This window comes from Zingiber officinale, chromosome 6B (genome assembly GCF_018446385.1).
Source record: "Zingiber officinale cultivar Zhangliang chromosome 6B, Zo_v1.1, whole genome shotgun sequence".
Classification (NCBI taxonomy): domain Eukaryota; kingdom Viridiplantae; phylum Streptophyta; class Magnoliopsida; order Zingiberales; family Zingiberaceae; genus Zingiber; species Zingiber officinale.
In genome coordinates, this window is record NC_055996.1 from 69,163,178 (window position 1) to 69,175,016 (window position 11,839).

General features: G+C 43.1%; 1 protein-coding gene across 1 annotated transcript; it reads left to right on the forward strand.

Annotated features, from left to right (window-relative positions):
• Positions 1-11,120: 11,120 nt before the first annotated feature.
• LOC121991091 (pectinesterase inhibitor-like) lies at positions 11,121-11,633 on the forward strand. The gene has a single exon (XM_042545117.1). The coding sequence runs from the start codon at positions 11,121-11,123 to the stop codon at positions 11,631-11,633; it is 513 nt and encodes a 170-aa protein (XP_042401051.1).
• The last annotated feature ends 206 nt before the right edge of the window (positions 11,634-11,839 follow it).

Below are 11,839 nucleotides of genomic sequence, written 5' to 3' on the forward strand. Positions count from 1 at the left end.
TCGGAGGCAGGAGCTGGTTCTTTGGATGCTTCAGGCACTAGGCGAGGTCGTGAAACTGTTCCTTGTTTTTCAGAGGCGGCTTGCTTTCTGACCTCCTTGAAGAGCTCGTACTCCACCGCAGTCATGGTGACATTAATCCTCCTGCTGGAGATTCGACCAGAGTCCTCCATCTTCACGCTTCGGATCAGGCTGTTGTGTTTCCCACAGACGGCGCCAAATTTGATCCTGTCCGAAAGCTGAGTCGGACGAAGGCTAGTCGCGACGGCCTGGTTGCTGACGGAAAGTCGTGGGTGATTCGGCTCCCACGGGCGGCTGACGATGCTGCAGGATCCTGCACACACTCAGACGATCTCCCCTCTCACGTTAGAGACCAGAATCCAGGGAAAAAGTCCCCGGATCAGGCCCTCCGACGCTCAAGTCAGGTCCTTTTTCCCCAGAAAAAACAGAGAGCCTAAAAAATGACTGAAAATGAAAAGTTGTGGAAAAAAGTGACCAGAGAGAGCGTACCCACGTACGAAGAAGCCTCCCCTTTTTATGCCCCCTTCTCACTTCTAGAACCCGCCATCCTGTCAGAAAGTGTTAGACGCTGGGCTTTGTCGTGTAGTCCCGGACACCTGTTCAAGACCAACACCTGTTAGACGCTGCTATTGGTCGTGAAGGCATCTTCTTGTTTAGGAACCTCCGCCTTTACGCATGGGTTTTGTCTTGTAGCGAAGGACATCTGTCAGGCTACTATTGGTCATGAGGACATCTTTTCGTTTAGGAACCTCCGCCTTCGAACATCTCACTGGTATGTAATGATTACCCTTGACGGACAATTGTGATCCTTCAACTCCTGCACAGCTTAGCTCATCCTATTTATCGCGGTCTACATCTACCTCACACCCCTCGACCAGATTCAGCCTCTAAGCGTTACTTGTCAGTCGGGCTAACCCTGAACAGCCCTGTCGATCATGGTCTGTACTATGTACCCTGTATTTCCTGGCGCTCGACCATAAGCCTGTAGATCGAGCTGTCTTTACACAGCTCTGCCGCTTCCGACCTGTGATTTGTGACTTGCACCTCCGGGCCTTCGAATCGCAGGCCTGTAGACCGAGCTACCTCTACCCAGCTCTGCCGATTCCGATCTGGGATTTGTGACTTGCACTTCCGGGCCTTCGAATCGCAGGCCTGTAGACCGAGCTACCTTTACCCAGCTCTACCGATTTCGATCTGGGATTTGTGACTTGCACTTCCGGGCCTTCAAATCGCAGGCCTGTAGATCGAGCTGCCTCTACCCAGCTCTGGCGCTCCCGACCTGTGCCTGGTGTTGCGCCTGTCGTCTCCCTTTGTCTTTCCACTACTTTGCTCCCTTGATCGACAAGTCTGCCTGACCTCTGACTACCCCATATGCTTGCCTCTGACTGCCTAGTCAACTTGACTATTAACTGCCGAGTCACCTTGACTGTTGACTGCCAAGTCACCTTGACTATTGACCGCCACGTCCTCTTGACTTTTGACCGCTATATGGCCTTTACCCTTCTCACCTTTTTCTCTTGGCCCCTCCATTGCCAACCGTATCAATATCGATAAATAATGGTAAAAAATAATACAGATCACTGAATTCTCACAATCTTTCCATACGATGAAAATGCAATAGAATATTTTCTAAATCAATATTTAACGTCCTAAAAAATTAAAATTTAGCCTCTTAATTTATAGTCATTGTTTCATGCGGCAAAAGGTCATAGCATTTATTATCTCAGAATAATAAATCAAAGGGACGATGAAGGCGTACCTGTTTCTTGCGTTCTTCCTTCTTCAACTCCTCTCCTTCAAGCTGGCCGTCTCTTCGTCCGTATTGGAAGATGTATGCTATTACATCGGCGACTCCTACGCGACCATGCCCTGCCTCTCCATAATCGGCGCTGACCCCCGCAGCAAGATCGTCAAGGACATCCATGATGTGGCGCTTATCGCGCTCGACATCTCCAACGAGACAGCCGTTAAGATCCAATCGTACGCAAAGAAGCTGCTCGAGAACGCCACCGACGCCAACACTAAGCTGTGGGCCGAGGCTGCCTACCGTATTTTCACCGACACAGTCAAGGGTCTCAAGTTCGTCAAGGAGTCGTTCAACGCCAACTTGCTCCCCGGAGCCAATTCGGTGGCGTTTGTTGCCAGTTTTTCGGAGCAGTCCGCAAGCAGCGTTATCGATTTGGCGCAGTTCAAGAACGAGTATTTATACGTCTCCTTAGTTCTCTCCGCCTTAATAGATCGCATGTGGTGATTTCTTAGAGTTTTATTTCCTAAAACGAATAAATTTTGAAGAACGATTATGATTGTCAAAATCTTAAATCCGGCTCTAGGAACTTTGAAGTGATCATTATTATATTTGCATGTTCTAAACCATGCTCCTCATTTCAGGGTTTTTCATTTTTATCGTAGCAAAAGATGATTATGCTCATTCTAGACGCAACTTATGATCCGTCCCCAGGACTTTCACTATTCATGAAATTTTAAAAAATGGGAGAGATAGAGATGTTGGAGGATGATTATTTTGTTAGAAAAATATGAATGGAAACATGATTTATGAGTTATTGATGCCACGTTAGAAGTTGTGATATTAAGACAAGTATAAAATACAGGAGGGAATGTACAATTATGACCCAAATTACATCAATCTAAAAAATTTTGTATGATTTTTTTTAATAAAAATATAAATATATATCATCAAAATCTGCACAGCTATACAAAAGTAACCATAGAGCCCCTTATGTCATGTCTGACAAACTATCAAATCTGGAACGAAAACCATGATAGAACACATGTACTCACTCGGGTACCATCTCTCTCTAACATGTGCAAGTTACCAACTCATCCCCCATACAAGATGTCGGAGATAAGGTATCAATCAGCACCACCCATCATCATGTGTCTCATCTCTGTCCTTACTATGCATGTATCATCATCACTATTGAAACCCAGCATGTATCCTTCAACCGCCTCCTAGCTGGAAACTATATCCTGTGTCCATGAGCCTCCAAGTCGTATCTATCAAACTCTTCTCGTGTCATGAGCCTAGGATTGCCCAATGTCACCTCCAAGTCTCACGAAGTCACTGTTAGATAGTGATAAACTGTCAACGGATTTGATGTGTCTTTATCACAAGCTGTTTATTGCGGACTAGATAAGCCTTTCTGGTGAGCCTATTCACCTTCATAGGCTTTTTTGACAAAATCCCAGCCATAGACGGATTTGTGATGTCCTTACCGTGAGTCATTTGCTGCGAACTAAATTAACCTTTATAGTGGGTCTATTCACCCTCTTGGGGTTTTTATCAAAGTCTCAGCCATAAAACGGATTTGACGTATCTTTACTGAGCTAGTCATTTGTTACGGACTAGATAGATCAGTCCAAAGTGGATTTATTCACCTGTACATCATCATTATATCATATAATCTCTACCACATATAGTCCTCATACTCTAATATATGACTCCCTCCGCTATGGCCTCCCCTCTCATACATCATCATTATCTCATATAATCTCTCCCATATACAGTCCTCAAACTCTATAGTATGACTCCCTCTGTTGTGATCTCCCCTCTTAACTCTCCTCACTTATCACTCTTCGCTACTCACACTACACTCTCTCTAAGATAATTTCTGGTAAAGCTCCATCCACAACGATGGAGTGCCCCTTCATGTTGAATCAAGTCGCACGTGAGAGGGGGATGATCACGTGTTTTCAAAAACTTAATTAAATTTTTTTGGATTTGAAATCAAAGCAAAGATGCAGCGGAAAAAATGAAAGTGAAAAGCAAGTAAAAGACACGAACGCAAGTGATTTTTACTTGGTTCAGAGTCTTCGGTGACTCCTACTCCAGGACCCAGGTCCCGCGAATCTATCGACAGGTAATCCACTAAATGTCTCTTCTGAAACCACTAGAAGAGGAGATCAAGTACAAAAAGATTGGAGAAATGTAACACGCTACACTTCCCGTTTGTAGAAATTAAATGCTATACAAAACTTTAGTTATCAAACAATGTCTGAAGTTTGTCGGTTTAAGCTTGGTGTTTGGTTATCTTCTCGGCAACAGTTGGGCATAGCAGAGTAGCAGCAAAATGTCAGAGCAGTCAAAAAGTCGTTTGAACGCGTAGAAGCTCGTATGTCAATTGTTTTTAGAGAAAAGCCCTTATAAGGGTTGTGGAAGGCGTCTTCAAGGACTTTGAAGGCGAATCCATCCTAAGAAATCTGATCCTAACTTTGTTGTACCTTATTTATGATGAGGTCTAAGATCTATCCTATGGAAGGTGCCTTTAACAACACTGAAGGTGCCTTCCTATTGTTCATAGAAGGCGCCTTCCTTCACATGGAAGGTGCCTCGGGCACTGTTCACCCGAGGCCTTTGTGCTCCTTTTGTCCTGCAAAATGTGTTAATCCAATAATACAAGGTGTACCCTACAAAAATAGAGTTAGCACAATTATAGTAAAGAGTACTAATTAGATCCTGTCTCCCCGAGATCAGGATCTAGTCAAAGGTCTCGATTTAGGTTTCCAAAATAGATATAAATAGGATCAACGCCTACTATCCCTTCGAACGCGGACACATCCTCGCTTGGTCACTCTCTCTCTAGTGACTTATCTCTACTTACCAGGTGTAGAGTTACCTCCGGAATCACACATCCAGACTTCGGGAATCATACATCCCGATCTACCGGAATCCCACATCTGGTCTTGAGGACTTGATTCAGAGTTTCTCCGAGTTGGGCCTTGAGGAGTAAGGACAGATAGAGCAGGGTATTCTGGTTACCATGGTTGCTCAGATATCAATCAGGATGAGGATCCGAGAGGCCCAGGTCGGTGATTAGCGCTTACTATCCATTGTTAGCCAGATAGCTTTCGGACAGCAGACAGAGTTCACCTAATATGATGAGGGTATTACTTATTTCTGAGGTAGATTATGCGTACCTCAATCTCACCCGATTTTGGAGGAATTACTTCAGGAGGCTCATCACTCCCGATTTGTTATCCACCCAAGTGGAACTCACATGTATCGAGATTTGAGGTGTTCCTATTGGTGGAACGACATGAAGAAAGACATCGTGGAATTTGTAGCTAGATGTCTAGTCTGTCAGCTGGTGAAGGCTGAGCACCAGAGACCTGCCGGATTACTTCAGAGGATTTCTATTCCGGAGTGGAAATGGAAGCACATCATTATGAATTTTGTGATGGGATTGCCTAGGACACGATGAGGCCATGACGTGATTTAGATAATCGTTGACTGATTAACCAAATCTGTACACTTCTTAGCGATTCGGAAGACTAATTCTCTTGATCAATTGGCAGAGTTATATTGTCGGGAGATCATCAGATTGCATAGCGTTCCCTTGAGCATTATATGGGATAGAGACCCACGGTTTACATCCCAATTTTAGCAGAGTCTGCAGCAGGCCTTGGGCACACAACTCCGTTTCAGTATAGTATTCCATCCGCAGACAAATGGATAGTGATCCTGTCCAAATCGCTGAACCAACGGACGCTGGGCACGTAGCGCTCCCCTGCTGCTGCTGTGGATCTCCGACTAAATGCATGACGCTCCGACGATCCTGCACAGAAGTCGGGCCGGGGAGGTTCCCGGCGACGACCCTCCGACGCTCAAGTCAGGCAAAGCTCACAGCAAGAAAGTGGCTCCAAGAATTATAGAATGCGTGAAAAAACCTCCTTTTGGCGAAGGTCTGCGAGCTCTTATATAGAGCTGGGAAGGAGTGTGTACACACTGATCGAGGCACACACGTGTCCTCAGCCCATACCCCAGTATGGGCTTGTCAGTGAGCTTAGCTGACCCATACTGCTATAGTACCAGCATGTCCCTGATGGGACAACGAAACCTCCTGACATATGATCCGGAGTATGGCCTGAACATGTTCGCTGTCAGAGAGACATCCCTTGTCTTTCTCCCTTGCTCCCGACATGGAGTCCGGGCGGCCGGCTTCATAAGTGTCCGACCGGCCGTATACGGTGATTTACTTGGGGGATTCTTAATAGCGTGTTCTGTGGAGACCAGTAGCAGTATGTTTCCTTGTCTTTGGCCGAGTGTGCCGTTCGCTCGGCCCTGCAATCTGTCCACTGAGCGCCGGAACCCTGACTTCCGTCAGGGCGCCTTTGACCACCGGCCCGACACCGGCTGGCCGGCCGGTCGGACCTACCCTTCTCCGGCCGGACACCGCCCCTTTGACTTCCACGTGGCGTTGACTACACCGGATGGGGGTCCCCTGTTCTTACAACCGGATCAGATAGTCAGAGCGGACCATCTAGACTTTAGAGGACTTGCTGAGGTCTTGCGTTGTGGATTTCGAAGGCAGCTAGGAGGACCATCTACCATTAGCAGAGTTCGCATACAACAACAACTATCATTCGACTATCCAAATGGCACCATTTGAAGCATTGTATGGTAGGCCTTGTCAGACACCCACCCTCTGGGAGGAGGTTGGGGAGGCCTAGCTGCTAGGACCTCATAGAGCTCAGCAGGAGGCAGAGTTGGTCCGCACTATTAGATGGAGGATGTCAGAGGCGCAGGACCGTCAGAAGAGTTATGCTGATTAGAGACGTAGACCTCGGGCGACCATGTGTTTCTGAGAGTCTCACCCACGAAAGGGGTGAAGAGATCTGGCCTCTGAGGTAAACTAGCTCCGTAATACATTAGACCTTTCCATATCTTAAAGAGAATTGGAGCGGTAGCTTACCGCCTGACGCTACCACCGGCTCTGGCAGGCATTCACGATGTATTTCATGTGTCCATGCTGAGAAGATATATATCCAACCTAGCACATGTTCTGTTAGGTATATCAGTTCCCATTCAGCATGCCGTTATCTATGAGGAGGTTCCGATACAGATTCTGGACCACAGAGAGTGTCAGCTGTGGAACAAGACTATCCGGCTTGTTAAAGTCAGATGACTGTATCATTCTGACGAGGAGGCTTCCTGTGAACTCGAGGATACGATACGGGCTCGATACCCACATCTTTTTACTTGAGGTATATGGGTTAGAGTTTCATTCAGCATTTATTTGTTTTGCTATTGCTAGTACTTGCTGTGGGTAAATAACAAAATTTAGGGACCAAATTTTTATTAGTAGGAGAGAATATAAAATACTGCAATAAATTAATAATAAAATAATAAGGTTTAATAGATGAATAACCTTAATGAAATTTTTAAAAGTTTTTAAGAATTTTCTAAGAATTTTTCGGAGCTCGTATGATGTTTAATGTAAAATACTCCTCTTTTGGTTATGCCCTAGCTCCCGATTTACCCTCGGTCGAGCTTCTTATCTCCTCCACCCCACACTTGAAGCCCCACCAGCGATTTTCCCCTCTAACATCGTTATTCCACGCAAACCGTCTTCGGCCAAGAGAGGGAGATCGGAGCTCTAGTTTTGCCGGAGTTGTGTCTCGGGTTCCAGCATTGGATTTCGATTGTAGTCGGCATCCAAGATGGCTATCTCTTCTACAGAGGTCAGTGCCAAGTTCTCATCTTCAATCCCTTCTTCGCCAACTTCTACAGTAGCTTGACCTAGTTTTTGCTAGAGAGGGAATTGTCGATTCTGAGGTTGGGTAAGACATTATGTTTTTGGATTCCAAATTCATAGAGATTTGAGTTTCAATTTTAGTAAAGGATGTTGCTAACTAAAATGGATGTTTCTGACAGTGGCCTTGTTGTAGCGTCAGCTACAAATTTTTGGCAGCAAATGCTTTCGGCTAGTATTCCCAGCAAGCTACTCTTTCCAGCCATGAGTCAACAGGGAAGGCTTTATATAGGGATTCTTTAGAGACAGCATCACGACGTGGGATCTATCTGATACGATCTCCATTTTTTAAGGCGGGTACCTTGACTTATCTCTTTTGATATTGTTATTCTGATATGCGTAGTATGTAGTAGTAATGGTTGTGTTTATATCTGCCTTGGTGTGTCACTACTTGATACCCGTAGTATGCTCATATTGTAATCTGTTATGCATGTTTGCTTATGTCCTCTTGATTCTTGTCATGTGTACTTATGTAGTGACATACAATGCATTACTGAATACAGGTCTAGTTACTAGATATACTTGTCATGTGTACATAGTTTTATTTCCTAGCATGTGTACTTAGATTCATGATACCTAGATCATTGTTATGGACTCGGTTTTCCTTTTGATACACATTATGTGGAAGCTGGTATTTTCAGTAGTTACATGCTTTAGTGTCATGCACTATTCTACATGATTGCATGCCGACCGATTGTCGGCTCCATTGTTGTTAAGCACATCACTAGTTACATGATTTGCACACACAACCACTCATGGGTTAGTGGTATCTCAGTCAGGGTGTGTGTAGTTTGCTCTGTCAGGGCTTCGCTGGTCTGCTCATGGGTAGTGGTGACTGTAGCGTGGTAGCAGACATGGATCCCTCCTCTTGACTATGACACAGGGAGATGAGAGCTTAGGCTCCCCCACTATGTTTGGGGTAAGATGAGAGGTGTACTCCGACAGCATCCTGTCCACTCGGTCACTCATGAGTAGTGATGGTAGAGTGCACAGTTGTCATAACCCTACCCACTCGACCTCACCATCGCATGTGAGATGGCTAACTGGCGTCGGGGGTGACCATGTCATTTTCATTATATGCATGGATTGTATTTATTGCTTGTGATTGTTGCATTTTGGATGCTACATTTTTTGTGGTTGCATATGATTGACATGCATACAGGAGACATGGTGTATTTGGTATAAGGACCCCTTATATCCGGATAGGAGGTCCTGGTGAGTACAGCTCTTCTGTTGTTCAGTTTGCATTTTTTGTTATTATATTAGAGACTATACTGCATAATTATTACTGATAGTTATATCTTACTATGCATGTCCAATTGATACCCGCTGAGTTCATTGAACTCACTCCATTGCTTTATTCCTATTTCAGGTTGAAGCTGTCAGGAGGTTCTAGTCGCTAGTCCCCACTTCGTGTCGAGATGATTTTCTATTTTCAGACTTATGTTTCTTTTTATGTGATATATATACTTGTGATGTGTGTGTCTTGCACTCGTGGATCTTATGTCAAGATTTGGTATGTTGCCCATGTTTTCCGCTGCGATGGTTTTCTGTTGTGGGTGGTATTTTACTCGATATGGTGGAGTAGGTTTTATATTAAACTGCGTCGTTGTGATTTGTTGTGTAGTCAGTCGGAGGCTGTATTATAACTGCGTGGAATGTTTATTTATTTTATTATATATGTTCTGGCCGTGTTGGCTGAGGATTGAGAGGCCCTGAGTGTCATGTATTCAAGTTTTAGATTGTCACCAGTATAGGAGAGATGCTGTCGAAATTTCACTGGCAGAGACTCCCCCGGGGCATGACATGATTAGTGGAGGTCCTTTTAGGTCATTGTTTTAAGGGAAAATTATCTTTAACCCTTCTGTATTTTTTATTAAGTAACATTTTTTTTCCTCTTGTATTTAAAAATAACATTTAATCCTCCTTTAATTAAAGTCAAATGTGAAAAAAACTATAAAAGTTAATAACTTCCTTATCTTTTTGATATATTTTTATAATCGTAAGAAGGAAAAAGCATATTGAATTTATTGATAATTTACGTTCACTCCTATTTCCTTTGTTGATATCCGAATTAATTCTAGAAAATTCAATGGCTTAATTGATATTTTTAACATGCGTATGACTGCTAATTTACTAATTAAAATCAATAAATTGTATATAACCTCTAATCATATATAAAGATTAATACTAAATTATATAAATAAAATAAAATTAAGTAGCTTAAAATGTATATTTTTGTCGTCCTGTCTACGTAGTTTTTGAATATAATGTATAATAATTATTTCTTTTGCTTCCCTCTAAACTTAAAATTTTAGATCCGTCGCTGTCTACGATTATATAAGATTCTGTAAAAAATAGATGAAAGAATAATTTTCTTTTCTTGCGCGAAGGTAAATTTTTCTTCGTCTTCTTTGAACTTTTTTCCTTTCTCATGCATGCACGCGAGCCTCACATCTCAGTTCATCACTGACTTAGCCGTCAAAGAGAGTAAGACCGATAACGCCAACTCTTAGCTGACAAGCTTTGCTTTGTTGGACACCACTGACATTAACCACATATCTGAGCGAGTGACGAAGGATCACTGAATGCTTCTATATATATATATATATTTATTTTATATATATATATTTTTACTATGTGTACTAATTATCAATAATGAAAAAGAACCCCGAAGATATATGTAATTATTTTCCACATCAGTTCAATATATTTTTTTCGTTTTAATATTAGTAAAAAATATTAAAAAGATAAGAATATAATTATCCTTTATAATTTTTTTCATATTTGACTTTAGTTAAAGAGGGGTTAAGTGTTATTTTTTTTAAAAGCAAGAGGTAAAATAATACTTGATAGAAAATATTGGGTTAAAGATATTTTTCCCTTGTTTTAATAAAAAAATATAATTTATATTTAATGAGAAAAAAATAAAGGTACATAACTGATAAGAAATTTTGAGGAGGTTAATGCTAATTGAAATTAATTTAATTGTTGAAAATGAAAATGAAAAATAAACCTTTTCATTAATAATTAGAAACGTACTTATTATTTTGATTAAAATAAAAAATTGATTAATTAATATAATTTATATTTGTTATGACTCGTGTGAGCTACAAGGTGAATAACTCGCCCCCAGGGCGTAGCACAGACGGTGGGCGCATGGTATCTCTGGCGTAATGGCCAGGGGTCGATTCTCAGGAACTGACGACCTGGGGTTTATCCCGCCATGCGCCTATGGCCTGTGTACCTGCATGAACCTCCCTCCATATCCGTGGGGCCGGCACTAGGGGGGTCGTTAAGGTAGCGGATCTACCTTTTTTTACAAGGTGAATAACTCATATTACTCCATAAGTATATTTTTTTTTTGGGCTTGAGATTTAGGGTTAGGTGGTGAAAAATTAAATAGAAATATTAAAATTTATGGTGTGAATTAATTATATATATATTTTCCATTAAGCTACAATATATATAGAGTCCGCCTCGTCAATTAAGTATACTCATCATCCTCCACGAGCAATTAATCCCGTGTCGAAAGTCCGTACCTGAATTACCATGACACGTTACACCGCCCTTCCTCTCCTCCTCCTCCTCCTCCTCCTCTCCGCCGCCCCCGATCACTCCTCCGCCGCAGTCTCCGACTCGCTGAAAGACGCTTGCGCCAAATTTGTCTACCCTGACTTGTGCCTCAAGGCGCTTGGAGACGACCCCCGCAGCGCGACCGCCGACTTCCACGGCCTCGCCCTCATCTCCCTCGACCTTTCCGTGGCCAGCGCCAACGCTATCAGCTCCAGTTACGCCCAGCAACGCCGTGAACCGTCCCTCGACGCCGCCGCCAAGAACTCGCTGGACGGCTGCCTGCTCCTCTACCAGAACAATTTCCCTCTGCTGGATTACGCCCGCAAGTTTCTGGAGGGCGGCCAACCGGGGGTTGGGAGAGAATTATTGGATCAGGCGATGTGGGTGCCTGTAGAATGCGACGGAGGGATCAAGGACGGAGGCAAAGCTAACTTGGCAGACCTCATTCTCCTCGCACGGAGGTTCATGGAGCTTCTCGATCCCCAGTAGCTGCCTTAATTAATTATATATGTATTTCTATTTTGATCAGAATAACGATGAGAAGGAGAATGTAATCCTAGATAAGAATTGTCATGATGAAATTTAACGCATCAATTACATTTTGCACCTGCTGAAATTCACCCCAAGGTCAACGCTGGTTTCAATTTTTTTTTTCTTCTCTTTCAATGTATATACATTATTTTTAAAATCTTGAT

Bases quoted from the DNA above. Each gene is read 5' to 3' on its own strand.
- LOC121991091 (XM_042545117.1), top strand. From the start codon at position 11,121: ATGACACGTTACACCGCCCTTCCTCTCCTCCTCCTCCTCCTCCTCCTC.